At 44.7% G+C, this 26548-nt stretch overlaps 1 protein-coding gene across 1 annotated transcript in view; it reads left to right on the forward strand.

Annotated features, from left to right (window-relative positions):
- The window catches only part of MAPK9 (mitogen-activated protein kinase 9), a 121585-nt gene that overhangs the window by 89112 nt on the left and 5925 nt on the right, over positions 1-26548 (forward strand). Inside the window, 3 exon segments of the mRNA XM_030212873.1 lie at positions 14366-14548; positions 16942-17066; positions 19736-19799. Of these exon segments, the coding sequence (XP_030068733.1) occupies positions 14366-14548; positions 16942-17066; positions 19736-19799 (372 nt within the window).

The raw sequence follows: 26548 nt of genomic DNA on the forward strand, positions 1-26548 counted from the left end.
TGCATATTTTGTGGAAGTATTGCTTGAAGTTGACAAATTATTTTATACTATTTGTGTAGACTTAAAAATATATATATATATTTTTCTTATATATTAAGCTGTAGTATGAAAACAATGATTCTCCCCTATCAGTCTGAGATTTTTAAATTTGGCTCAACTATAAATGCAGCGTGAAAGCTGGAATTTTAGTTCTCATTGTACAGCCTTCTTAGAGGAACCAAGAAGCTTCATTTTCAGTTTCATAATTTTAGTTCATATTTTTTTCTTTTGTTGTGGCCTTAGAATGAATTTCTTTTATTATGTTTCAAAAACTAGCTTCCATTTAAAAAAAAATTGTTTTCATACTGTTCATAATATATCATTGCATATGTTTTAGATGTTCAGGTGGTTATTTTAGAAGCTCTATTCAATTTGCACGTGCAAAAACAAGCGTTTAGGGCCTGATTCTATATATGGCACATAAATTTACACACAGTAAGCAATTACGCTTAAGCATATTTTAAATACTGCGCATAGATTTACACACTATATTTAGAATATGCTTAGGTGTAGTTAATGTGACTGAATCTACGTGTGTCCATTTACACCAGTGAAGAGCTGGTGTAAATCCCTGCACATAGATTTACATGCATTGGGCCTTATTTTATAACTATGCACATAAATTTTGGAATGCCTATGAAACGCCCATAACCACGCCTCTTTTTGCCTGTGCGTGTTATAATTTAGGCATAGTATATTATAGAATATGCTTAGCAATCTATGTGCGTAAATTATAATTTTTGCCAATTAGTGCTTGTTATTGCTTGATCAGAGCTGTTAACAATGCTAATGAAGTTATGTGCATAGTTATAAAATATGCCTGGATTTTTGTGCTTAAATGCACGCAAATCCAAGTGCGATATATAGAATCTGGGGGTTAAGGGGGAAGTTATCAACCAGGGCTGCAGTTGAGATGGGTTATTTTACCACAGCTCATGCTATTTTAGCATAGGGTCCCATTCTATGCAATGAGACCCTGTGCTAAAATGAACCCATCTTAATTGTAACCCATGTTAATAACGTCCCTTGTTAGATATGTATGTTGCATACACTTATTTATTTATTGGAATGTATTAACTGCCTTTATGAAGAGATTCACTCTAATGCAGTGTACAGTAGGTACTGTCTAAATCCTGATTTTAGAAAGCCCAGGGTATATACATACAAATTGTAAATACATGCATATAGCAAGGGAATGTGTTTTGGGTGGGTCTAGGGCACGGCTAAAATACACATGTACATTCCTGTTCTGAAATGGAATACATAAGGTCAACATTGGGATTAACACCTGCACCATAAAGGTACTTATGGTATAGAGTGCAGCACTCCATTGGATTAGCGGTGGTGGATCCCATAATCCTTAAGTGATTTTTTTTTTCATCTCAACCCCTACCCCCACCCCCACGGCAAGTATTAGGCACTGTGACAGGTTGGGGAAATGTAAACGTATGTTTCTAAAATGGCAGATGCACATATATGTATGTTGCCATGTTGACCCCATTGATATTTTAGGCTTTGAGATTTGTAAAATGGGTGCTGTTATAGCACGTAGCACATACACATCCATTCCTGCATGGATTTTAGAAAAAAAGACATCCAGTCCAAGTTAATTAGAGAAATACACAGAATAAAGGTAGTGCTGGCTCATGCTAACTTTGCACTAGTCACTGGTTCTGTTCCTCAAACCACATTGGTGGGTTTGATTTATTGAAAAATAATTATGAGTAGAGATGTAAATTTTCCTAAGTATTGATTCTTTTTTGAGAGGGGCGGAGTACCTTGGAAGAAATAGGCAAATTGGTAAATGCAGTCAAGTAACAATATATTGTATGGTATTTACATCCTATATAATAAAAAGCACCTCCAACGTTCTGAAGCTGACTCCGTGGCAGTGAAGCCTTGAAGCATTCGTGCTCTCTGTAAGGCTGTATCCATCTTCTGAATTGACGTCAGTGTACTTCCGGGTACATCACACGCAGCACTGACCAACCACAGGTGGAGGGAGGGCGCACAGCAGCGATTGGGTCTATCGTTCAGTGGGCATGCATGCTGAGCTGTGCACGGCAGCAGAGGTTGGGCGGTTGGCGGAGGGGCAGAGATTTGGGCGGTATTGTTAGACCCAAAACGCTGTGAGGGTTGGTGGGAAGGGCGCTGAGCAGTGTACATAGCACTGATTGGCCGGTTGACGGGTAGGCTGGTTCACCGTGCAGAGCGCGCGCCCAGAGAGGTCGATGGGTGGGGCTGCTGTGTAATGCGCGCGTCCAGCTGCTAAGCTGGGCGTGTGCAGGCGCACTGTGGAAACCAACCACTGAGTAGGGCTGTGGCGCGGCCGTTGTTTGCGTGTGTTTTGTGGTGCTGTAAGGGGAAGGAGAATCGCTGGGTGGCTGGAGGGGGGGCAGGGGAGAGAGGAGAATCACTGGGTGGCTGGAGGGGGGCAGGGGAGAGAGAGGAGAATCACTGGGTGGCTGGAGGGGGGGCAAGGGAAAAAGAATCGCTGGGTGGCTGGAGGGGGCAGGGGAGAGAGAGAGAATCGCTGGGTGGCTGGAGGGGGGGGCAGGGGACAGAGGAGAATCACTGGGTGGTGGAGGGGGAGCAGGGGACAGAGGAGACTCATGGGTGGCTGGAAGGGAGGCAGGGGAGAGAAGGGGCATCCGGTGGGTGGCTGGAGGGGGGGCAAGGGAAAAAGTAGAATCCGCTGGGGGGGGGGGGGAGTAGGGAGAGAGGAGAATCGCTGGGTGGCTGGAGGGGCGGGCAGGGGAAGAGGAGACACACTCGCACCCCAGCAGTCTCACTCTCTCTCTGTCACAACACACACACTCGCACATCAAACTCTGTCTCTCACACACAGGTCAATCTCACACCACACTCTCTCAAAATACACACTCAAGGAAAACCTTGCTAGCGCCCGTTTCATTTGTGTCAGAAACGGGCCTGTTTTACTAGTTTGTTATAATTTTGATTGAATAATTATGAGAATCTGATGCATAAAATTTAACAAAGCTATTTTACAAAAATGTGCAAAAAAGGCTCATAGATTATGATGATGCATTGTCACACTAGCAGATTATAAACTGCATTGCATATATTGCATAGAAAGAGAAAAATGAAGGAAGATGGACCATATGGTCTATCTGGTCTGCCCATCCATGCCATCTAATATCCCTTCCTCTGCATTGGAGATCCCATGTACTTGTCCCAAGCTTGTTTGAATTCAGTTAGACTTCATCTCCACCACCTCATCAGCAGGGCCGGTCAAACCCGGTAAGCTGGGTAAGCACCGCAGGGGGACGCCTGCCTTCAAGGGTGCCGCTGCGGCGCTGCGCCGCCATACCGTGCCGCCCTTGGTGCTTTAAATCTTTAATTTACCTCAGTTCCAGCAGCCGCATCATTTGAAAGCCCTGCCCCGTCTCTAGCCTTCCCTCCCTTCGTGAGTTCGTTCCGCAGTCCCGCCTTCTGACGTCATTTCCTCGAGGGCGGGACTGCAGAACAAACTCATGAAGGGAGGGAAGGCTAGAGACGGGGCAAGGCTTTCAAATGACACGGCTGCTGGAACGGAGGTAAATTAAAGATTTAAAGCACCAAGGGCGGCGGGGGATGGGAGCGAAGGAGAATCGCTGGACAAGGGCAGGGTGGGAGAAGAGAGAAAGGAGATGCTAGGGGGGGCGGCGGGGGGAGCGCGGGTGCCAACTCATAGTCTGCAGGGCGGGGCGCCAGAGACCCTGGGACCGGCTCTGTCGATCAGAAGGCTGTTCCATGAATTTACCACCCTTTCTGTAAAGATTTTTTTTCCTCAGGTGATGCATGTGGGAAAGAGGAAGCCAAAATATAGCTACATGATGCAGGGTTCCACATTAAGAGATACCGACCAGGAAAAGGATCTAGGTGTCATCATTGATGATAGTCGAATCCCTTTGCTCAGTTTGCAGTGGTGACGAAGAAAGCAAATAGAACTTTAGGTAGTATTAGGAAAGGAGTGGAAAACAAAAATGAGGATGTTGTAATTCCTTTTTTTTTTGCTCCATGGTGCATCTGCACCTTGAATACTGTGCACAGTTCTGGTCACCGCATCTCAAAAAAGATATAGTGGAATTAGAAAAGGTACAGAGAAGGGCGACGAAAACGATAAAGGAATGGGATGACTTCCCTATTAGGAAGGGCTGAAGCAGCTAGGGCTCTTCAGCTTGGAGAAAAGACAGCTGAGGGAAGATATGCTACAGGTATATCAAATAATGAGTGGAGTGGAATGGGTAGATGTGAATCGCTTGTTCACTGTTTCCAAAAAAAATACTAGAACTAGGGGCCACGCAAAAACTACAAAGTAGTAAATTTAAAACAAATCAGAGAAAATATTTCTTCACTCAACGCGTAATTAAACTCTGGAATTGTTGCTAGAGAATGTGGTAAAAGCAATTAGCAGGGTTTTAAAAAGGTTCGGATATCTTCCTATAAGAAAAGTCCATAAATCATTATTAAGATGGACTTGGGAAAATCCACTGCTTATTTCTAGAATAAGCAGCATAAAATGTATTGTACTGTTTTGGGATTTTGCCAGATACTTGTGACCTGGATTGGCCACTGTTGGAAACAGGATTCTGGGCTTGATGGACCTTTGGTCTGTCCCAGTATGGCAACGCTTATGTTCTTACGTTGTTGTGTTTTCAGTTTAGTCTGCAGCCTCAGTCCTGTTTTCTGAAATACACTGGTGCATTATAAAACTTACAGTTCACAAACTTACTAGCTCATAAGTTTTGGCTTACAAGCTTTGAAAATGCTTGCTGTATCAGTAGACTTTTTGCAGCAGTTAGCAGCTGCTGCTCAGGTTATTATCTGAAAGAGGAAGAGGGCAGATGCAAGGAAGGGAAAGCTTACAGTGGAAACATTTGTGGTAAGAAGCAGTAAGTAGGTGCTGAGAAATGGAGAGTTTGTGGAGGCAAATGCTAATGATGGGAACAGCACAGAGATGAGAGATAATGTGTAGCTAGAAGAATACAAGGTGGTGGAAAGAGGCCGACAAAATGCTTTTTTCAGTTTCTGCTGAAACTGTAGCTGAAACAAATCACTTGGTTTTGGCCGGAGCCAAAACCAAAAGCAGAAACGCATGTTTGTGTGAATGTGAACCATTGAGGGCTGTTGGAGCTTGCAGACTGCATTTCTCTGCTAAACCCACAGTATCCAAGCCAGAATATTATTAAAATGTATAAGAACACTAAGAATAGCCCATACCGAGTCAGAGCAGTGGTTCATCTAGCCCAGTATCCTGCTTCCCAACAGTGGACAATTCAAGTCACATAGTACTTGGTAGAAAACCCAATTAGTAGCAACATTCAATGCTACCAATCCCAGGGCAAGCCGTGGCTTCCCCCATGTCCATCTCAATAACAGGACTATGGATTTTTCCTCAAGGAACCTTTGTCCAAACCTTTTAAAACCCAAGATATGCTAACCACTGTTCTCTGGAGGACAAGCAGGCTGATATTCTCACGTATGGGTGACGTCACGTCGGCCCCCGGAGGATTTCTAGCAAATTCTCTAAAGTCTCTTCTGGAGCTTCCATCTCGCGTGCCGTTTGTACTGCGCCTGCGCGCTACGTAGTTTCCCGCCCGTCGCGCGGTCACACGCCTCAGTTTCTTCTTTTCCACGTCTGAAGAGACACGGAGTTCTTTTTGAGCGTTAGCGTTTCCTTGCTCCTGGAAGTGAAGTTTCTTCTCGTCTTCATCGAAGCCGTCTTTCCGTCCTTTCTACGAGGACTGTTTAAAAAAAAAAAAAAAACTTTTTTCCTTTATTTTCGGTTTTTATTCCCACATTGTAAGTTTCCTTTATTTTTTCGTTGCGACCGTGGTTAGGTCGCTCGGGGTCGGGTTTTTTCTCCTGTTTTGTCTTGATTTTTCTGACAAAATCACGTCTTTTTCGCGGAGGCTATTTTCCAGCCATGTTATCGAAGACGCCCAGCGGCTTCAAGCCATGCACCATCTGCAACCGGACCATCTCTGGCACTGATCCGCACTCCTGGTGCCTTCAGTGCCTTGGGCCCGACCATCTTCAGGAGAGCTGTAAGTTGTGCCTAAAAACTGAAAAAGCGCACTTAGATCTCCAGAGAGAAAAACTTTTTGGGTCCGGTGCGTCGGCGTCAACATCGGTACCGTGATGTCGAGGGCAGCTTTGGCGTCGGGAGACCAAGTGAAGGCTGCTAAAAGACCGATGCACGCTGGGAGCACTGATGCATCAAGCGGGTCTCCACCCACCTCAGTGCCTCCTGCTTTGCAGGCTCCCCAGGACCGACCTGTATCGGACCCGGCCCCAAGGAGGCGTGTGGATTCCACGTCCTCCTCACCAGTACCGAAGAGTCTCGATGACGGGCGTCGGGCGAAGGCTAAGAAGCACCGTCATCGTTCTCCTCCTCGACACGGTACTGGGAGCTCCGGGTCGTCGAAGCATTCGGCACCTGAGAAGCGTCGACACCGAGAGGATCGCTCTTCTTCTGTGATGGAGGTGTCGACGCAACGGTCGTCTGGCAGCCCGGTACCAGCTCCCCAGCCTCTGCAGATTCTGTCTCCGAAGCCCACACCGGCACCGCAGCCTTCCTCGACAGCTTTTCTAGATGAGCGCATCAAGGCTATTTTTCCTGGTTTTATGGAAGCGGTGCTGCACCATTTGCACCCGGCGACGGTGCCGGAGGCTCATGTGGCATCTAGCCTTTTGCCGGTGGTGAGGTCTCCTGGAGTCGGCAGCCTCCCGGGTCGACTCTTCATTGCCATCGGTGGAGGAAGCTTCACCGGAGTCTCTTGGGGAGTCGACTTCTCAACACCATCATCAAGGTCACCACACCTCCATGTCGAGACGGGCTCGGATCCGGGCTGCTCTTTCTGAGCTGTTGGCCCCATCCGATGATGACTCATCTGATGAGGATGGCAGGCATGGAGTTTTCCTCTGCCAAGAATTCTCTTGGTCTTCCATCTGATTCAACTCCCTCACCTCAGAGGCAGCTCTCCCCTCCAGAGAGCTTGTCTTTTTTCATTCTTGTGCGGGAAATGTCTGAGGCCATTCCCTTCCCTGTGGAGACTGTGGATGAGCCCAGGGCCAAGATGCTTGAGGTCCTGGATTATCCATCTCCACCTAAGTCTTCTACCACAGTTCCTTTTCATGATACACTCAGGGAAAGTGCTAATGAGGAATTGGGAGAAGCCTCTTTCGTGTCCAACTATCCCCAAAAAGGCTGAGTCCCAGTATCGATCCACGGGGACCCAGTTTCGTCCGGCCTCAGTTGCCTCATGATTCTGCGGTGATGGATTCCGCTCTCAGAATGGCCAAGAGTTTTAGGAACTTTGCCTCAGTGCCCCCGGGGCAGGAACATAGAATCTTGAACTCTTTTGGGAGAAAGGCGTATCAGGCTGGCATGCTCGCATCCAAAATTCAATCGTACCAGCTCTTTACGAGCATTCATTTGCGGAACTCAGTGAGGCAGCTTGAGAGCTTGGTTGACGCGCTCCCGCCGAGCAGGCCGAGCCTTTTCGTCAAGTGGTCAGGCAGCAGAAGGTGTATTGCAAATTCCTGTGCAGGGGCATTTACGATACTTGCGATGTGACATCCAGATTTTCTGCTATGGGTATAGTGATACCCAGACTCTCATGGCTGCGTGCTTCTAACCTGGAGGAAAGAACTCAGCAGAATATTGCGGATATCCCTTGCCGGGGGCATCATCTTTTTGGTGAGAAAGTCGAAGAGCTGATTGATCACCTCTATCAGCGTGATAATGCTATGGACTCTCTCTCCCGCCGGACGCCTTCTGCATCTACTTCCTCATCTAGGAAGTTTTTTAAAGGGAAGAGAAGTGCTCCCTACCCCTCTAGGGGCCGTAGGTACACTCCTACTTCTCGACAGCCGGTTCAGGCTCTGCCACAGCGCGCATCGTTCTCGTCAACAGCGTGCGCCGAAACAGGCCCCTGCAGCTCCCCAGCAAAAACCAGGGACGGGTTTTTGACTGGCTCCAGTTGAGCCAGTGCCGTGCCGGACGATCTGCCTGTTGGAGGGAGATTACAATTTTTTCACCAAAGGTGGCCTCTTGTCACCTCCAGGTGGGTTCTTCAAATAGTCCGGTTAGGATATACCCTAAATCTGGAATCCAAACCTCCAAATTGCCCACCGAGAGCTCAGTCCTTCAGCTCTCAGCACAGGCAAGTACTTGCAGAGGAACCCTCCGCCCTTCTCAGCGCCAATGCGGTCAAGCCCGTTCCACCAGGGCAAGAAGGGCTGGGATTCTATTCCAGGTACTTCCTTGTGGAAAAGAAAACGGGGGGGGGGGGGGGGGGGGGGGGATGCATCCCATCCTAGACCTAAGGGGCCTGAACAAATATCTGGTTCGAGAAAAGTTCAGGATGCTTTCCCTGGGCAACCTTCTTCCCATGATTCAGGAAAAAGATTGGCTATGCTCTCTGGACTTAAAGGACGCTTACACTCACATTTCGATACTTCCAACTCACAGAAAGTATCTGCGGTTTTGGCTGGGAATGCAACACTTTCAGTACTGTGTGCTGCCTTTTGGCTTGGCATCTGCGCCCAGGGTATTTACCAAGTGCCTGGCAGTTGTTGCAGCGTCTCTACGCAGACTGGGAGTGCATGTGTTCCCTTATCTCGACGATTGGCTGGTGAAGAGCACCTCCCAGGCAGGAGCTTTACAGTCCATGCGGATGACTATTCAAGTGCTGGAGCTACTAGGGTTTGTAATCAATTACCCAAAGTCCCATCTCAGCCCGGTTCAAAATTGGAATTTATAGGGGCTCTGTTGTGCACGAAGACAGCTTGTACCTATCTTCTCGAGCCGAGAGCAGACAACCTTCTGTCTCTGGTCTCCAGGGTTCAAGTGTCTCAGCAGATCACAGCTCGGCAGATGTTGAGACTTCTGGGGCACATGGCTTCCACGGTTCATGTAACTCCCATGGCACGTCTACACATGAGATCAGCTCAGTGGACCCTAGCTTCCCAGTGGTATGAAGCTACAGGGGATCTTGAGGATGTGATCCAGCTGTTCACCGACTTTCGGAATTCCCTTCAGTGGTGGACAATTCGATCCAATCTGGTTTTGGGGTGCCCATTCCAAATTCCTCAGCCACAAAAAATGCTGACGACGGATGCATCCCTCCTAGGGTGGGGAGCGCATGTAGATGGGCTTCATACTCAAGGAGCTTGGTCCCTTAAGGAAAAGCATCTTCAGATCAACCTCCTGGGGTTACGAGCGATCTGGAACGCTCTAAAGGCTTTCAGAGATCGGCTATCCAACCAAATTATTCTAATTCAAACAGACAATCAGGTTGCGATGTACTACCTCAACAAGCAAGGGGGTACCGGATTTCACCTTCTGTGTTAGGAAGCCATACAGATGTGGCTTTGAGCTCGCCAACACGGCATGTTTCTCCAAGCCATTTATCTAGCCGGCGTAAACAACAGTCTGGCCGACAAGTTGAGCAAGATAATGCAACCTCACGAGTGGTCACTGAACATGGCTGTAGCCAGAAAGATTTTCCGAGAGTGGGACACCCCCTCGCTGAATCTTTTCACCACTCAACTCAATCACAAGGTCCCTCAGTTCTGTTCCAGACTACAGGCCCACGGCAGGCTAGCGTCGGATGCCTTTCTCCTTCATTGGGGGACAGACCTTCTATACGTGTATCCTCCCATACCTCTGGTGGGAAAGACTTTGCTGAAACTCAAGCAAGACCGAGGGACCGTGATTCTGATAGCGCCGTTTTGGCCCCGTCAGATCTGGTTCCCTCTTCTTCTGGAGTTATCTTCCGAAGAACCGTGGAGATTGGACTGTTTTCCAACCCTCAGAATGAGGGGGCGCTTCTACATCCCAACCTCCAGTCTGGCTCTCACGGCCTGGATGTTGAGAGCTTAGAATTCGCCTCCTTGGGTCTTTCTGAGGGTGTCTCCCGAGTCTTGCTTGCTTCCAGCAAAGATTCCACTAAAAGGTGTTACTCCTTTAAATGGAAGAGGTTTGCCTTCTGGTGTGACAGCAGGGCCCTAGATCCCTTTTCTTGTCCTACACAGACCGTGCTTGAATACCTTCTGCACTTGTCAGAGTCTGGCCTCAAGACCAACTCAGTAAGGAATCACCTTAGTGCGATTAGTGCTTACCATTATCGTGTGGAAGGTAAAGCCATCTCTGCAGAGCCTTTAGTCGTTCGATTCATGAGAGGTTTGCTTTTGTTAAAGCCCCCTGTCAAGCCTCCTCCAGAGTCATGGGATCTCAATGTCGTTCTCACCCAGCTGATGAAACCCCCTTTCGAGCCACTGAATTCCTGCCATCTGAGGTACTTGACCTGGAAGGTCATTTTCTTGGTGGCTGTTACTTCAGCTCATAGGGTCAGTGAGCTTCAGGCTCTAGTGGTTCATGCTCCTTATCTTAAATTTCATCATATCAGAGTAGTCCTCTGCACATACCCTAAGTTCCTGCTGAAAGTGGTGTCGGAGTTCCATCTGAACCAGTCAATTGTCTTGCCAACATTCTTTCCCCGTCCTCACCTTCCTGGCGAAAGCAAGCTGCACACTCTGGACTGCAAAAGAGCATTGGCCTCTTACGTGGAACGGACAAGCCCCCACAGACAGTCCGCCCAGTTTATTTCTTTTAATCCCAACAAGAAGGGAGTTGCTGTCGGGAAACGCACTATATCTAATTGGCTAGCAGATTGCATTTCCTTCACTTATGCCCAAGCTGGGCTGACTTTAGGGGGCCATGTCACGGCTCATAATGTTAGAGCCATGGCTGCGTCAGTGGCTCATCTGAGGTCAGCCACTATTGAAGAGATCTGCAAGGCTGCGACGTGGTCATCAGTCCACACATTCACATCTCACTACTGCCTTCAGCAGGACAGTCGACGCGACAGTCAGTTTGGGCAGTCGGTGCTGCAGAATCTGTTTGGGGTTTAGAATCCAACTCCAACCCTCCTAGGCCCTTTTTTTATTCTGTTCCAGGCTGCATTCTCAGTTAGATGTTTCTTGTTTCAGGTCAATCCTTGTTATGCCCTCACCGTTGCGAGGTCCAATTGACCAATGGTTATTGTTTTGAGTGAGCCTGGGGGCTAGGGATACCCCATACGTGAGAATATCAGTCTGCTTGTCCTCGGAGAAAGCGAAGTTTCTTAACTGAAGCAGTTATTCTCCGAGGACAGCAGGCTAGATATTCTCACAAACCCTCCCACCTCCCCTTTGTTATCTTTCTTTTCATCTATTGGATTCAACTGAGGAGCGTGACCGCGCGACGGGCGGGAAACTACGTGCGCGCATGCGCAGTACGAACGCCACGCGCGATGGAACGCTCCAGAAGAGACTTTTAGAGAATTTTGCTAGAAATCCTCCGGGGGCTGTGACGTGTCGTCACCCATACGTGAAAATATCCAGCCTGCTGTCCTCGGAGAACACCTGCTTCAGGTAAGAAACTTCGCTTTACTACATCCTCCAGCAACAAGTTCCAGAGCTTAACTATTCTTTGAGTGAAAAAATATTTCCTCCTATTTATTTTTAAAGTATTTCCATGTAATTTCATTGTGTGTCCCCTGGTCTTTGTACTTTTTTAAAGAGTGAAAAATTGATTCATTTTTACCTATTCTACTCCACTTAGGATTTTGTAGACCTCAATCATATCCCTCCTCAGCTCTCTCTTGTCCAAGCTGAAGAGCCCTAACCTCTTTAGCCTAGTTCCAGCCCCTTGATCATTTTGGTTACTCTTCTTTGAACCTTTTCTAATTCCGCTATATCTTTTTTGAGATATGATGATCAGAATTGAATCAAATACTCAAGGTGGCATCGCACCATGGAGCGATACAGAAGCATTATAATAGTGTTGTTCTTATTTACCATTCCTTTCCTAATAATTCCTAGCATCTTGTTTGTTGTTTTTAGCTGCTGCCACACACCAGACAGAAGAATTTGGTGTATTGTCTACAATGACACCTAGATCTTTTTCTTGAGTGCTGACTCCTAAGGTGGACCCCATTTGGAATTTTTGTGTACAATTCTGGAGACTGCACCTTCGGTCCAGAGGGTGGCCATTAAAATGGTCAGTGGTCTTTGTCATGTAGTATGTGGGGACACACTTAAAAAATCTCAATATATATACTTTGTCTCCTCTCCCGCCTTTCTTCAAGTTGGACAGTTTCATAAAAGAAAAATCCATAAGCCATTATTAAGATGAACTTGGGAAATCCACTGCTTATTTCTAGGATAAGCAGCATAAAATCTGTTTTACTCTATGGGATCTTGCCAAGTACTCATCATCTAGATTGGCCACTGTTGGAAACATGGGGTTGATGGACCTTTTGGTTTGTCCCAGTATGGCAATGCTTATGTTGTTATGGAGGCTATCTTGCTTGGGAGTAAATCAGTCTAACTTAGAAAAATGAAGGCTGATATCCAACCTGCCCATCCATGCCATCTACTCTCCCTTTCACTCCTGTAGAGATCTTATGTACTTGTCCCAAGCTTTCTTGAATTCAGATAGTTTTTATCTACTACTACTACTAATAGCATTTATATAGCGCTATCAGACGCACGCAGCGCTCCAGTACGTCCACTGGGAGATTGTTCCATGAATTCATCACCCTTTCCTTGAAGGATTATTTCCTCGGGTTACTTCTGAGTCTATTGCCTTTCGCTTTCATCTTATGCCCCCTCATTCCAGAACTTCCTTTTCAACAGAAAAAGACTTGCTTCCTGTGCATTTGCAATGTAGATATTTAAATGCTGTATTGTATCTCTCCTTTTCTGCCTTTCTTCCAAATAATGCTTATTGAGATCTTTATGATGTAGACTAGTGAGCATTTCAGTAGCTGCCCTCTGAACCAACTCCATGGAGGAGTAACCTAGTGGTTAGTGCAGTGGACTTTGATCCTGGGGAACTGAGTTCGATTCCCACTGCAGCTCCTTGTGACTCTGGGCAAGGCACTTAACCCTCTATTGCCCCTGGTACAAAAATAAGTACCTGAATATATGTAAACCACTTTGAATGTAGTTGTAAAAACCTCAGAAAGGTGGTATATCAAGTCCCATTTCCCTCCCCTTCCCCTCCCTTCCCCTTTTTGAAGGTATGGTCTCCACAATTGTACATGATATTCTAAATGAGGTCTTACCAGAGACATTATTACCTTCTTGTCCCTGCTAGCCATTCCTCCCCCTATGCACCCAATCATCCTTCTAGCTTTCACTGTCTCTACCAGTTTGGCCACTTTATGATCAAGTCCAGCTGTTCTTTCATGTACAAAAGTTCTTCGCCCCCTAAACTGTATCATTCCTTTGGGTTTTTACAGACCAAATGCATGACTGCATTTTTTTTTAGCATTAAATCTTAGTTGCCAAATTTCCAGACCATTCTTCAACCTTAGCTTGGTCCTCCATTGTATGCAATACTAATACTACTAATCATTTCTATAGCGCTACTAGATGTACACAGCGCTGTACATATTATATGCAGGTACTTTCTCTGTCCCTAGAGGACTCACTAGGTTTGGTACCTGGGGCAATGGAGGGTTAAGTGACTTGCCCAAGGTCACAAGGAGCTGCAGTGGGAATTGAACCCAGTTCCCCAGGATCAAAGTCCACTGCACTAACCACTAGGCTGCTTCTCTCCTCATAGGCAATATCATGCTTATTCATTGTGGATATCCTGAAAACCTGACTGGCAGGGTGTGCCTGAAGGACTGGGTTGAGAAGCACTGTTCTATAGTTCACTGGCAGCAATGTGATCATAGCTCCATTTGTTCATGAATCACTGCAAGATTGATGTGCACGCCAGGGAAGATGTGACCTTGGGTAGAATGGTAATTTAGGAGATCTGGTCTCTTTCTGCTCTTTGTTGTTGCTTTTGTACATTTCACTTGTTTGGACTTGTCTAACAGATGAATAGAAAAGCAAAATTTATTTATACCTGTTAATTTCCTTCCCTTGAATCCTGCTACAGTCCAGGACCTGCTCTGGAAGACCTCTGTATATGGGATATTTTTTGGGCTTTACCTGCTCTCTCCAGAGTTTGTATCTAGTTCAAGAATTTGATTGTATGAATTTCTATTTGATGCGGTAGTGTTGATGGGATTAACAATGGTGTATGGTGCAGTGGACCTATTTCTATTTTGGCAGTAGCATACTGGAGAATTCCAGGCTGCACCAAATCTTTATATTGCTGATGTCACTGGAATATTCAGTATCTGTACTGCCACCTACTGGTCTGCACCCACTTGTCTGGACTGGTCAGAATGCTCCAATTTTATTCTAAACCATATTACCTAATACAGATTACCATTGAAATGAAATATTTAGTTTTCCTGAAGATACTGTGTAGATATTGATCAATGGAACAAAGTTATTGAACAATTAGGAACACCATCAGCAGAGTTTATGAAAAAGCTACAGCCTACTGTGAGGAATTATGTGGAAAACAGACCAAAATATCCTGGTATCAAATTTGAAGATCTCTTTCCAGACTGGATATTTCCATCAGAATCTGAGCGTGACAAATTAAAAAGTAAGGCTTTGTTTAAACTTTGTTTTATGTCAAGTTTGTGTATGGTGCTCATATATTACACTCTGGGAATCTTGATCTGTAACCCCCATTCCTGCAGTAGCACGAGCAAGGTGAGCCTAAACAGGTAGGAACCTTAGGTAGCTTCTAATGAATACCCAGATGATATTTTGTACATCAAATATGCTGCCTTGAGCCTCTTTAGGTAGTTATTGAGCCTTCACATGATGTTTGAGTTTGTTAGATACCTAACTTCCCTTTTAAAATTGACAATGAACTGATTTGGAGTTCTGAGTGAACTGAAAGCTTGTAAAGAGATAGGCAAACCAGAACCAAATCATTTTTTAAAAATCCACTGTATATACTACAAAATAATTAACAGACAAATAACACAAAATTTCTCCACCTTTTAAAATCTTGTCTTTGGTCTCCTTCGGATCTAATTGCCAAACCCAGTTTACTGGTTGATTTACTTTGAAGACCTTTTTATAGATTGTAAGGTAGGAAAACGTCTTAGAGGAGCACCATGAAGTAGAGACCTGCACGAGAACGGGGTTTGTGGGAATCCCGCAGAACCCGCGGGATTCCCGCACGGGTGGAAGCAGTTCCTGCGGGGTTCCCATGGGGACGGAAGCAGTTCCTGTGGGGTTCCTGTGGGGTTCCCGTGGGGACGGAAGCAGTGCCTGTGGAGTTCTCATGAAGCATATGCTGCACTTGCACCAGCCTCTCACCTACTGAGTACCAAGTTCTTAGAGTGCTGTCATGGAGATGAAATTCAAAAAGGCATGGGGTGAACACAGAGGATCTCTAATTAGAAAATGGAAGTTATAAAAAACCTAAACTTAAATGGCTGCATGTGTGTGGATGTGTCACGTGACACTTAGATGGTGACTCTGGCTGTGATGAACTAGGGCCAATACCGGGAGACCTGTACGGTCTGTGTCTTATATATGGTAATTTGGTTTAGGATGGGCTGGAAAGGGTTTAAACAGCAAATTTAGTGGCTGGAACATGAGGACAGTGCTGGACAGACTTTTATGGCCTGTGTCCCGCAAATGAGTGAATAGGTTGGAGTGGGCTTTGAGGGCAACTCCAGCAGTTGGATCATAAGGATAGGGCCAGGCGGACTTCTATGGTCTATGTCCCAGAAACGCCACAGAAAGACCATAATCAAGTATATAATATCACATTCATTGTTGATTTAATTAATAGAAATCAAACAAAATAAAACATGGAAAAGAAAATAAGGTGATACCTTTTTTATTGGACATGACATAATATATTTCTTGATTAGCTTTCGAAGGTTGCCTTTCTTCGTCAAGAAGAAGGGCAACCTTCGAAAGCTAATCAAGAAATGTATTAAGTTATGTCCAATAAAAAAGGTATCATCTTATTTTCGTTTCCATGTTTTATTTTGTTTGATTTCTGTTGATAACCGTTAAGAGTGGACTAACACGGCTACCTCTCTACTTGATTTAATCATGAATTGGTAATGATTGTGACTATTGGGTAGACTGGATAAACTGATCCGGTTTTTATCTGTGTCATTTACTATGTTACTATTAATCCTCTCTGCTCCCGGGCTGATGCGCAGACCTCAGCTCTGACATAGGCACGAGCATCAGATGTCACCTGACCTACTGGCGTGTGCATTTGGCGATCTCTTAACACACAGTGCCAGTGAATCAGAGAAGTCTTACATGTGCGCACCAGAGTGTTCCAACTTCCGTTCCTTCTTTGCCTGCAGTGCTGCAGCTCAAACCCAGAGACTGAGAGCCAAAAGGAATTTTTTTAATGTACCATTAAATTCTTGCGGGGATGGATTACATTCCCCACAGGGACTGGTGGCGATGGGTTAGATTCCCCACGCGGATGAGTGGGGATGGGTTAGATTCCCTACGGGGACGGGTTGGATTCCAGTGGGGACGGGTTGGATTTCTGTCCCCGTGTAACTCTCTACCATGAAGGCCTCATTTTTGCTACAAGTGAGCATAAGTGAATATATTTGCAGCCCTTTAAGGAAATGTGTGTGGTGTACTAACTTCAGTTCGTACACAACATATTTGTTTCCTTAACATTTCTTTCATAAAATACAGCAACTGAAAGAATTAACTTATTGTAGTTAACAAAAAGTCAGATGGTGGTTTGACACAATTTGGATGAGAAAGCAACGACAAAATCCAGCCAGCTTGGGCTCAAAATACTTTTTTTTTCCCCCCTGAAGAAATGTTCTATCTTCAGTACTTCCAAGTTTGCTAAAAGCATGGGACTTAAAGTACAAAATTATGCTAGAGTCATCAGGAAACATTTTTTCTATATTAAATCATTTAAGATTTTTAAAAATCTTGAACATCTTATTTCCTTTCTCTCTCTCTCTCTCTTTTTTTTTTTTGCAGCAAGTCAGGCTAGAGATTTACTATTCAAAATGTTAGTGGTAGATCCAGACAAGCGAATCTCTGTAGATGAGGCTTTACGTCATCCATATATTACTGTCTGGTATGATCCTGCTGAAGCTGAAGCAGTAAGTAGGAATTTAAAACTACTTTGTCATGAAAGAAACATTGTGTCTGTATATGTTTGAATTGCATTTCTTGCCAATAAATCCACTTATCTCCCCCCCCCCCCCCAATTCTGTAATGTGAGTGCCTAAATGTAAGTGCCATTTGCATTTTCAGATTATATAATACTAGCACAATGCATGTGAGTGTTACATATTCACACACAAGTGCTAGTTGGGCGCCAAGCAGTATCCTGTAATCTTAGTGTGCAAATGCAAGGGGGGTGGTTCACATGGGTGGGACATACAGTGGTGGAAATAAGTATTTGATCCCTTGCTGATTTTGTAAGTTTGCCCACTGACAAAGACATGAGCAGCCCATAATTGAAGGGTAGGTTATTGGTAACAGTGAGAGATAGCACATCACAAATTAAATCCGGAAAATCACATTGTGGAAAGTATATGAATTTATTTGCATTCTGCAGAGGGAAATAAGTATTTAATCCCTCTGGCAAACAAGACCTAATACTTGGTGGCAAAACCCTTGTTGGCAAGCACAGCGGTCAGACGTCTTCTGTAGTTGATGATGAGGTTTGCACACATGTCAGGAGGAATTTTGGTCCACTCCTCTTTGCAGATCATCTCTAAATCATTAAGAGTTCTGGGCTGTCGCTTGGCAACTCGCAGCTTCAGCTCCCTCCATAAGTTTTCAATGGGATTAAGGTCTGGTGACTGGCTAGGCCACTCCATGACCCTAATGTGCTTCTTCCTGAGCCACTCCTTTGTTGCCTTGGCTGTATGTTTGGGTCATTGTCGTGCTGGAAGACCCAGCCACGACCCATTTTTAAGGCCCTGGCAGAGGGAAGGAGGTTGTCACTCAGAATTGTACGGTACATGGCCCCATCCATTCTCCCATTGATGCGGTGAAGTAGTCCTGTGCCCTTAGCAGAGAAACACCCCCAAAACATAATATTTCCACCTCCATGCTTGACAGTGGGGACGGTGTTCTTTGGGTCATAGGCAGCATTTCTCTTCCTCCAAACACGGCGAGTTGAGTTCATGCCAAAGAGCTCAATTTTTGTCTCATCTGACCACAGCACCTTCTCCCAATCACTCTCGGCATCATCCAGGTGTTCACTGGCAAACTTCAGACGGGCCGTCACATGTGCCTTCCGGAGCAGGGGGACCTTGCGGGCACTGCAGGATTGCAATCCGTTATGTCGTAATGTGTTACCAATGGTTTTCGTGGTGACAGTGGTCCCAGCTGCCTTGAGATCATTGACAAGTTCCCCCCTTGTAGTTGTAGGCTGATTTCTAACCTTCCTCATGATCAAGGATACCCCACGAGGTCAGATTTTGCGTGGAGCCCCAGATCTTTGTCGATTGACAGTCATTTTGTACTTCTTCCATTTTCTTACTATGGCACCAACAGTTGTCTCCTTCTCGCCCAGCGTCTTACTGATGGTTTTGTAGCCCATTCCAGCCTTGTGCAGGTGTATGATCTTGTCCCTGACATCCTTAGACAGCTCCTTGCTCTTGGCCATTTTGTAGAGGTTAGAGTCTGACTGATTCACTGAGTCTGTGGACAGGTGTCTTTCATACAGGTGACCATTGCCAACAGCTGTCTGTCATGCAGGTAACGAGTTGATTTGGAGCATCTACCTGGTCTGTAGGGGCCAGATCTCTTACTGGTTGGTGGGGGATCAAATACTTATTTCCCTCTGCAGAATGCAAATAAATTCATATACTTTCCACAATGTGATTTTCCGGATTTAATTTGTGATGTGCTATCTCTCACTGTTACCAATAACCTACCCTTCAATTATGGGCTGCTCATGTCTTTGTCAGTGGGCAAACTTACAAAATCAGCAAGGGATCAAATACTTATTTCCACCACTGTAAGTGTCTCCTACAATTACATGCACATATTTATAAAATAGTGTCATTTATGCATTAAAGTGCCAAATTGAATGGTGCACGCATTTACACCTTTCATAGACATGTTATAAGTTGGCATGTAAATGCGAAATTACACTAGTAGTCTATAACAGAATGAGTGCCCAGATCCCGTTATAGAATTTGTACTTAGTGTCCAGCCCAGCATTTTGATGTCTTCACTTTTGGCGCACTTTATAGACTAGCTCCCTTATTGTGAGAATATACAGTAGTAGCCCTCCTAATTTTGGGTTAAACCATCCTAGTTAGTTGAACACTTCTAGACTTCATCTTTTGAAATCAACTCTAGCTTTGTATTGAACTTTTATAGTCCACCTATTTCATTTGTGCTTAGAAGTGATATTGTACCCTGTGTCACACTGATTTCTTTTATGTAACATTGGAGATGAATGGCTATGTTTTCTTTAATGGTAACTGTTAAGGAGATAGATCCTGTAGAGCAAATTCCTTATTTGTGAACATAGTTAGACACTTGCACTATTCTGTTTGAAATATTAAAAATATTAATAAGAGGAAGTAATATGTTTATAGTAAAACTACAAAAAATAACTGGAGAAGGATGCAGTTCTCCGCTTCTGCTATGTACCTTGAGCAATAATAAGAACATAGAAGAATGCAATTTAGGTTAGGGTACTATTGAAAGAAAAATTATGGTAAGCTTTTCATTTCCTCTGAATTTTATTTAACTTAGTAAATGATGCACGTTTTCACAAACGGTAACAAATTTTACTTTGCAGCCCCCTCCCCAAATCTATGATACACAGTTGGAAGAGCGGGAACATGACATTGAAGAATGGAAAGGTAATTGTAACATCATAATTCATAGGCCAAGGAAATATCACAGCTTCTCCTACCTACAGAGCAGATGATGATGGGAAGTTTCAAGGAGCTGTCTTTATACCACCTCCAGGGATGCTTAGGAGGATATTTATTTATTTATTATTATTTATTGCATTTGTATCCCACATTTTTCCACCTCTTTGCAGACTCAATGTGGCTTACAGTGTATCATTATTGGTAGGTAGTAGGTTGGGAGATAACAGTTATTGTTACATAGAGAATAGCATAATCAAAATTTAACAAGTGGATATAAGTAGAAAACAGTACTGATAATAGGTACAGATGGAGGTGCCATAGAAAATAACGTAGTCGAAATTCAAACAAGCAGATATAAGCAAAAAACATTGCTGATAATAGGTAAGTACTGATAATAGGTAAAGGTAGAGATGCCGTAGAATATAACGTGATCGAAGTTCAAACAAGCAGATATAAGCAAAAGCATTGCTGATAATAGGTAGGTTGCGATGTTTGGCCAGGGAACCAGGCTGATGTTGGTGGCTGGGATATTTTATTTTGATTTTATATAACATGCTTTACCAGTTGTACAAGGGAAGTTAAGTTTATTTAAATGCTGTTATAAAAATTTAAATTAAAAAAATATGAATCCTAAAAAAAAAATCAACAAAAAAAAGTATAAAAAAACTTAAAATATAAATCCCACGGGGCAGCATTAATCCCATACCTTTGTTTAAATTCTCTGTTCTATATTCACAATTCTTAATCCTTAACAAATTTCATAAATATCCTGTTTTTTTTTTTACTTTCTAAAAGCTGAGAAGATCTGGTTCTTAATTGATAGCCAGCAATAACAAATTCAAAGCTTAGAAGCATAGAAAGCAAAAATGGCTTCCGAATACCTTGCAGTCTTAACTCCATCAAACTTGTTGGGATGAGCACAGATTGAGGGCTGAAATATAAGGAACTAATAAAAGCACAAGATAACAAATACTGTTATAGAATAAAACTTGAGAGAAGGCAAAGCATTTTAAACTTGATCTAATTTTTATGGGCAGCCAGTGTTATGATCAGCGGATTGGGTAACTTGATCCATAACCTTGTTTCTCATGATCAGTTTTGCAGCCATACTCTGGATCAACATTAAACACTGTAGTTGAATTTTAGATAGCCCATAGTACAAACCGGTACTGAGTCTAATCGAGATGTTAAAGTGTGGTAGGTCATTTACCGACACAGTCTCTGATCTGCTATACATATTGCAGACTTGCAAAACAGGCACATACTACTGCCTCAGTTTATTGTCTCTATTCCTGGTACCTGATATCCGTAACTGCCTCAGGATTATCCAGGTTCATTTGAAACCTGTGGTCATTTGGCCAGTTAGCCAAAGCATTCATTCATGCATCCAGTTCCAATAAAGCTGCAACCTAGTCTGGACACATGTGCACAGTTGGCTCAATATCATTATGAAAATGACAGCGGATATCACATTTTGTCAGTTGGATGAAGAATCTGATTTTTTAAAAAAAAAAGAGATCAGGGCTGGGCCAAGGATATCTGACACCCTAGGCACACCTTCAGATGTGCGCCTACACACATCTCTCCTCTGTCGAGCATCTCCCATTCCCTATGTTCCCTCCCCCTCATGCTGTCCAGCATTTTTCTTCTTCCGTATTCCACCCATTGTGCTGTCTAGCATTTTATCCTCCTCCCCCCCCCCCACCACCACCACCCAAGGTGTTCAGTGGCTTCCCTTCTTTACCACCTCCATGGCACCAGTGGCTTGTCAGTCAGCTTGCTGACACAAAATTGAATATGCCCAGCACAGGGCCTTGAGCTTCTGCACATGCTCGAGGCCCACTGGGTCCTGCCTCTTCTGAAACCTGTCCAGCCTTGAGTATGCATGCAGATGCTCAAGGCCCTGAGCCTGGCACGTTAAGTGTTTTGTTGGCAAGCTGACTGATATGCTGGTGCCACCACACTGTTGGTAAGGAAGGGAAGGTAAGCCACTGAACACTTTAGGTGGAGGATAGGGAGATTCTGAACATAAGACTTGTTCATTGCCATGACTTCTTCCCCCCACCCCCCCAGGAGGATGCCTACACCACCTTGTGGGTGAGCTGGCCTTGGATAATATAGAGCTGGGATACCGGAGCTCAGTCCTTGAGTGCCACAAACAGGCCAGATTTTTAAGATACCTCTGAGGAATATACATGAGAGAAATCTGCATGGATACTACCTCAGATGTATGCAGATCTTGTGCATATGCATATTAAGGATATCCTGAAAACCTGATCTGTTTGTGACACTTGCAGGCTTATTTTCGAAAGAGAAGGGTGCCCATCTTTCGACACAAATCGGGAGGTGGGCGTCCTTTTCCCAGGGTCGCCCAAATCGGCATAATCGAAAGCCGATTTTGGGCGTCCTCAACTGCTTTCTGTCGCGGGGACGACCAAAGTTCACGGGGGTGTGTCGGAAGCGCGGCGAAGGCGGGACTGGGGCGTGCCTAACACATGGACGTCCTCGACCGATAATGGAAAAAAGAAGGGCGTCCCTGACTAGCACTTGGGCGACTTTACTTGGTCCTTTTTTGTTATGACCAACCTCAAAAAGGTGCCCAAACTGACCAGATGACACCGGAGGGAATCGAGGATAAACCTCCCCTTACTCCCCCAGTGGTCACTAACCCACTCTCAAAAAAAAAAACCTTTTAAAAATATTTTTGCCAGCCTCTATGCCAGCCTCAAATATCATACCCAGCTCCATCACAGCAGTATGCAGGTCCCTGGAGCAGTTTGAGTGGGTGCAGTGCACTTCAGGCAGGCGGACCCAGGCCCAACCCCCCCCCCCCCCCACACCTGTTACACTTGTGGTGGTAAATGTGAGCCCTTCAAAACCCACCAGAAACCCACTGTACCCACATATAGGTGCCCCCCTTCACCCCTTAGGGCTATGGTAGTGGTGTACAGTTGTGGGTTTGGGGGGCTCAGCACACAAGGTAATGGAGCTGTGCACCTGGGAGCAATTTATGAAGTCCACTTCAGTGCCCCCTAGGGTGCCCGGTTGGTGTCTTGCCATGTGAGGGGGACCAGTGCACTACAACTGCTGGCTCCTCCCACGACCAAAGGGCTTGGATTTGGTTGTTTCTGAGATGGGCGTCCTCGGTTTCCATTATCGCCGAAAATCAGGGACGACCATCTCTAAGGTCGACCTAAATGTCGTGATTTGGGCGTCCCCGGCCGTATTATCGAAAAGAAAGATGGACGCCCATCTTGTTTCAATATTACGGGTTTCCCCGCCCTTCACCGGGACATCCTGCGAGCATGTCCTCAGGAAAACTTGGGCACCCTTTTCGATTATGCCCCTCTTGGCCTGAACTTCTGCATCCCTGAACGTTGAATTCAGTATGAGATTTGCATGTTTTCCAACACAAGTAGGATGACAAGCTCTTACAAAAGGGTGATGTCATCTGACGGAGCCCATATACAGATGTTTCCCAAGCTTGTTGCTATTGAATGAGACCTCCGTCAACCTTTTGACTTCAAAACTGAATGGACATGTACCCGCTATGCTGTGAGAGTTGTTTTCTTATTTTCATTTGTCGCTGTGATGTGAACCTTTTTCTAATGGCTTATTCTTCAATAGTTGCCCTAGTTAGATATTTTGGTGAGTTTGAAGTTTTATTTAAATTTTTGTCTGACCATCTAGTCAGTCTTCCTCCGGTGTAGGAGCGTCTTGGTCAGGATTATGCATTTTAGAAATTACGTTGCTTGATGTCACAGCGACTGTATTTTTCAACCACATGTCCCAGGAACCACCACCGCCACTGTGGCTTTTAAAAGTTTGGGCAATGTGTCGAGACCATATCTGGAGATACCTACAATTGGTGCTTGCAGTGTCTTGGGTTTGATCACTGTCACTATTGATATCATCTGTGCTCCCAGTTGACAGAGTTCTTTGTGGACATGAAGAGTATCTTTGATACTTCTAAGTCCAGCCCGTCAATATCAGTATCGGAGGCATCCAGCATGGGGATGGATTGGCATCAAGCATGAATTGATCATTTTGGCCATCGAGCATCAGTAGAGCCAATGGGGTCAGGGATTGGGCATTGACTGATTTTTGCCCAAAGAGGATGAATTCATTCTTTTCTTTCTTGACTCTGAAGATTTGGAAGAGGTGAAGAAGCATCAACCTTATACCCCATTAAATCATGGCATAGAGAGTATTAATGTCTGGTACTCTCAAAGTGCTCTTTCAATTCTAGTACAGTTGTCAACTTCTGAGGACCCAAGACCTAGCCACTAATAACAGGAGACCTTCATTTGTGTCTGGAGACCTTCATTTGAGGTGGACTTCCAGTGAAGTTCAGGCAGGCTCAGACCCAGACCTCTCTTTTTGGAGTTCTGAGTCAGATTATGAGCTGGCTTTCCATCGGATCTTCTCCCCATAAAAGGAGATGTCTCCCACCTGAAACTCTCTTTTTATAGATTTTGTACTGGAAATGGCAGTGGCTATTCCATTTAAGTTAGAAACTGAGCAGGGACCCATGACACAAACAGGTATTCTTCAATTCCTTGATCTCCCTAGGAAGCTGTGAGTACATAATAAAAACCTTAAGGATGTTCAGGTGAGAGTGTGGGAGACTTCCAATTTGTATATACTATCAGCAAGAAGATTGATTCTATAATAGTCTAGAAAGCTCCCAAGTTTGAGAAGCAGCAGCTTCCTCACCGTACTGTTGTGATTTTGAAGCTCTTGGCTCTCTGGATAGCAGATTCAGTCTCATTTCTTGGAGCCCCTGGGGTGAAGGCCCAGACATAAGATACTGGGAGAGAAGTGTGTTCTCCCCCCCCCCCCCCCCCCCCCCCCCCTCCACAGAATGCTGTGATGCTTTCCCACATCTCTTTTTACCAGCTTTTCATGAGCCAAAACGTTGTGCAAGATGAGGAGTTTGCAAACTCTTCCTCATGGTAAAGCACAGTATGCTTATCATTAATGGGCAGAGGGAAAATGTGTAGAAAACACAGGATCTAAGCAACTTATGATTTTTAAAATGGGATTGAGAGCATCTACATTAGGCATTGGAGTCCAGAGACTCTCATAGCTCCAAGTATCTGACCTCACATGTGTGCAAGAAAGGTTTACTGACATGCCTTGCAATGGAGAAAATCTCATTGGAGATGAAGGAAGCTGTATCCTTAAACTTGGAAACACTGCACTGCTCCTGGGCTGCCTCAGATTCCAGGAGGTACATGAGACGGGGCAAAGGAGAACTTAACCATTCTTAGGAAGCTCTGTTAGACATGACTCAAATGAAAGCCTTTCTCCTGCAGGAGATGATTTATACCCTTGTGCCCATTGTGAGAGAAATTCAAATGAGTCAACAGACATCAGCGTAGAGCATGTTAAGGACATTGGCACCTTGAACCTACAGTGGACTCGCCAAAAGCTGCATCACCAAGCCTCTGAGAGACACTATCTTAGTGGATGAATCAGTCCAATCTGGCAAAAGGAAGTCCTTTCCAAATTACTCCTGTGCAAATTGGCTTGTCTATAGTTAAAGGGTCATGGATGTGATATGCCACTTTTCTGTAGTACATCCAAAGTGGTTTACATTAATTATATGCAGGTACTTCTGTCCCTTGTGAACTCGCAATCTAAGCTCTTGTACCTGGGGCAATAGAGGATTAAGTGACTTGCCCCAGGTTCTAAAACCACTGCAGTAACCATTAGGCTACTCTATGTGCTATGGAGCTCATGTAGATGGGTTTCACACTTGGGGGCTATAGTCTTCCCAGAAGGAACTTCACCAAATTTTCTGGATTTAAGGGCAGTATGGAACACTGAAGGTGTTCAGAAATTGGTTGGCCAAAAAAAAATGTAATTCAAGTTGCTATGCATTACACCAAGAAGCAGGGAAGAATGGAGTCCTATCTCTTCTGCAAAACTGTCAGAATATGCAGCTGGGTTACCTTTCACAAGATGACTCTCAGAGCTGCCTATCTGGTGGAGAAAGACCATGTCATGGCAGACAATAGGGTATTCAGCCAAACGATTCGGAACTTGGGAGTGGGTTAGATGTTTTGCAAATGGAGCACACCTATTGATCTTTGCCTCTTCTCAGAACAAGAAGGTTCCTCAGCTGTTCTCAAGAAAAGGGTCATATAGAAAACTTAGCCTCAGATACCTTTCTTCTAGAATTGGAGGGAGAGGACCTACTATGTGTATATCCTCAAATTCTCCTAATAGCAAAGATCCTCCTGAAACTCAGGTGAGATCAGAGAACCATGATTCTCATTGCTAAGTCTAATGTGGTTCTTTTCCTTCTGGAGCTTTCTGTAAGAAGTCTCATCAAACTGGGGTATTCAAGGGATGCTGTTGTATGCCAACATCAGATCTCTTTCCTTCACAACTTGGATGTTGAGAGATAACTTCAGTTACCCTGAATCTGTTTGATAGTGCCCAAAATGATCTGTGGAACACTAAGAGAGATCTATGATGACTCCTTGCTTGATGCAGTACCACAGCTTTGACATCTTCAATACCGATTCATAGAGTAAAGTGGAAGAGATTTGCTATCTGGAGTGACTGTGTGCAGTAGTATCTTTTGGGTTTTAGCTGCTCTCTCTCCCTCAGAGTTTATATGTAGTTCAAGAATTTGAATGTATGAATTTGCTGCAGTAGTGTTGATGGGGCTAACAATGGTGTGTGGTACACTTGACTTCTACTTTTGGCAGTAGAATAGTGGA

This window comes from Microcaecilia unicolor, chromosome 8 (genome assembly GCF_901765095.1).
Source record: "Microcaecilia unicolor chromosome 8, aMicUni1.1, whole genome shotgun sequence".
Classification (NCBI taxonomy): domain Eukaryota; kingdom Metazoa; phylum Chordata; class Amphibia; order Gymnophiona; family Siphonopidae; genus Microcaecilia; species Microcaecilia unicolor.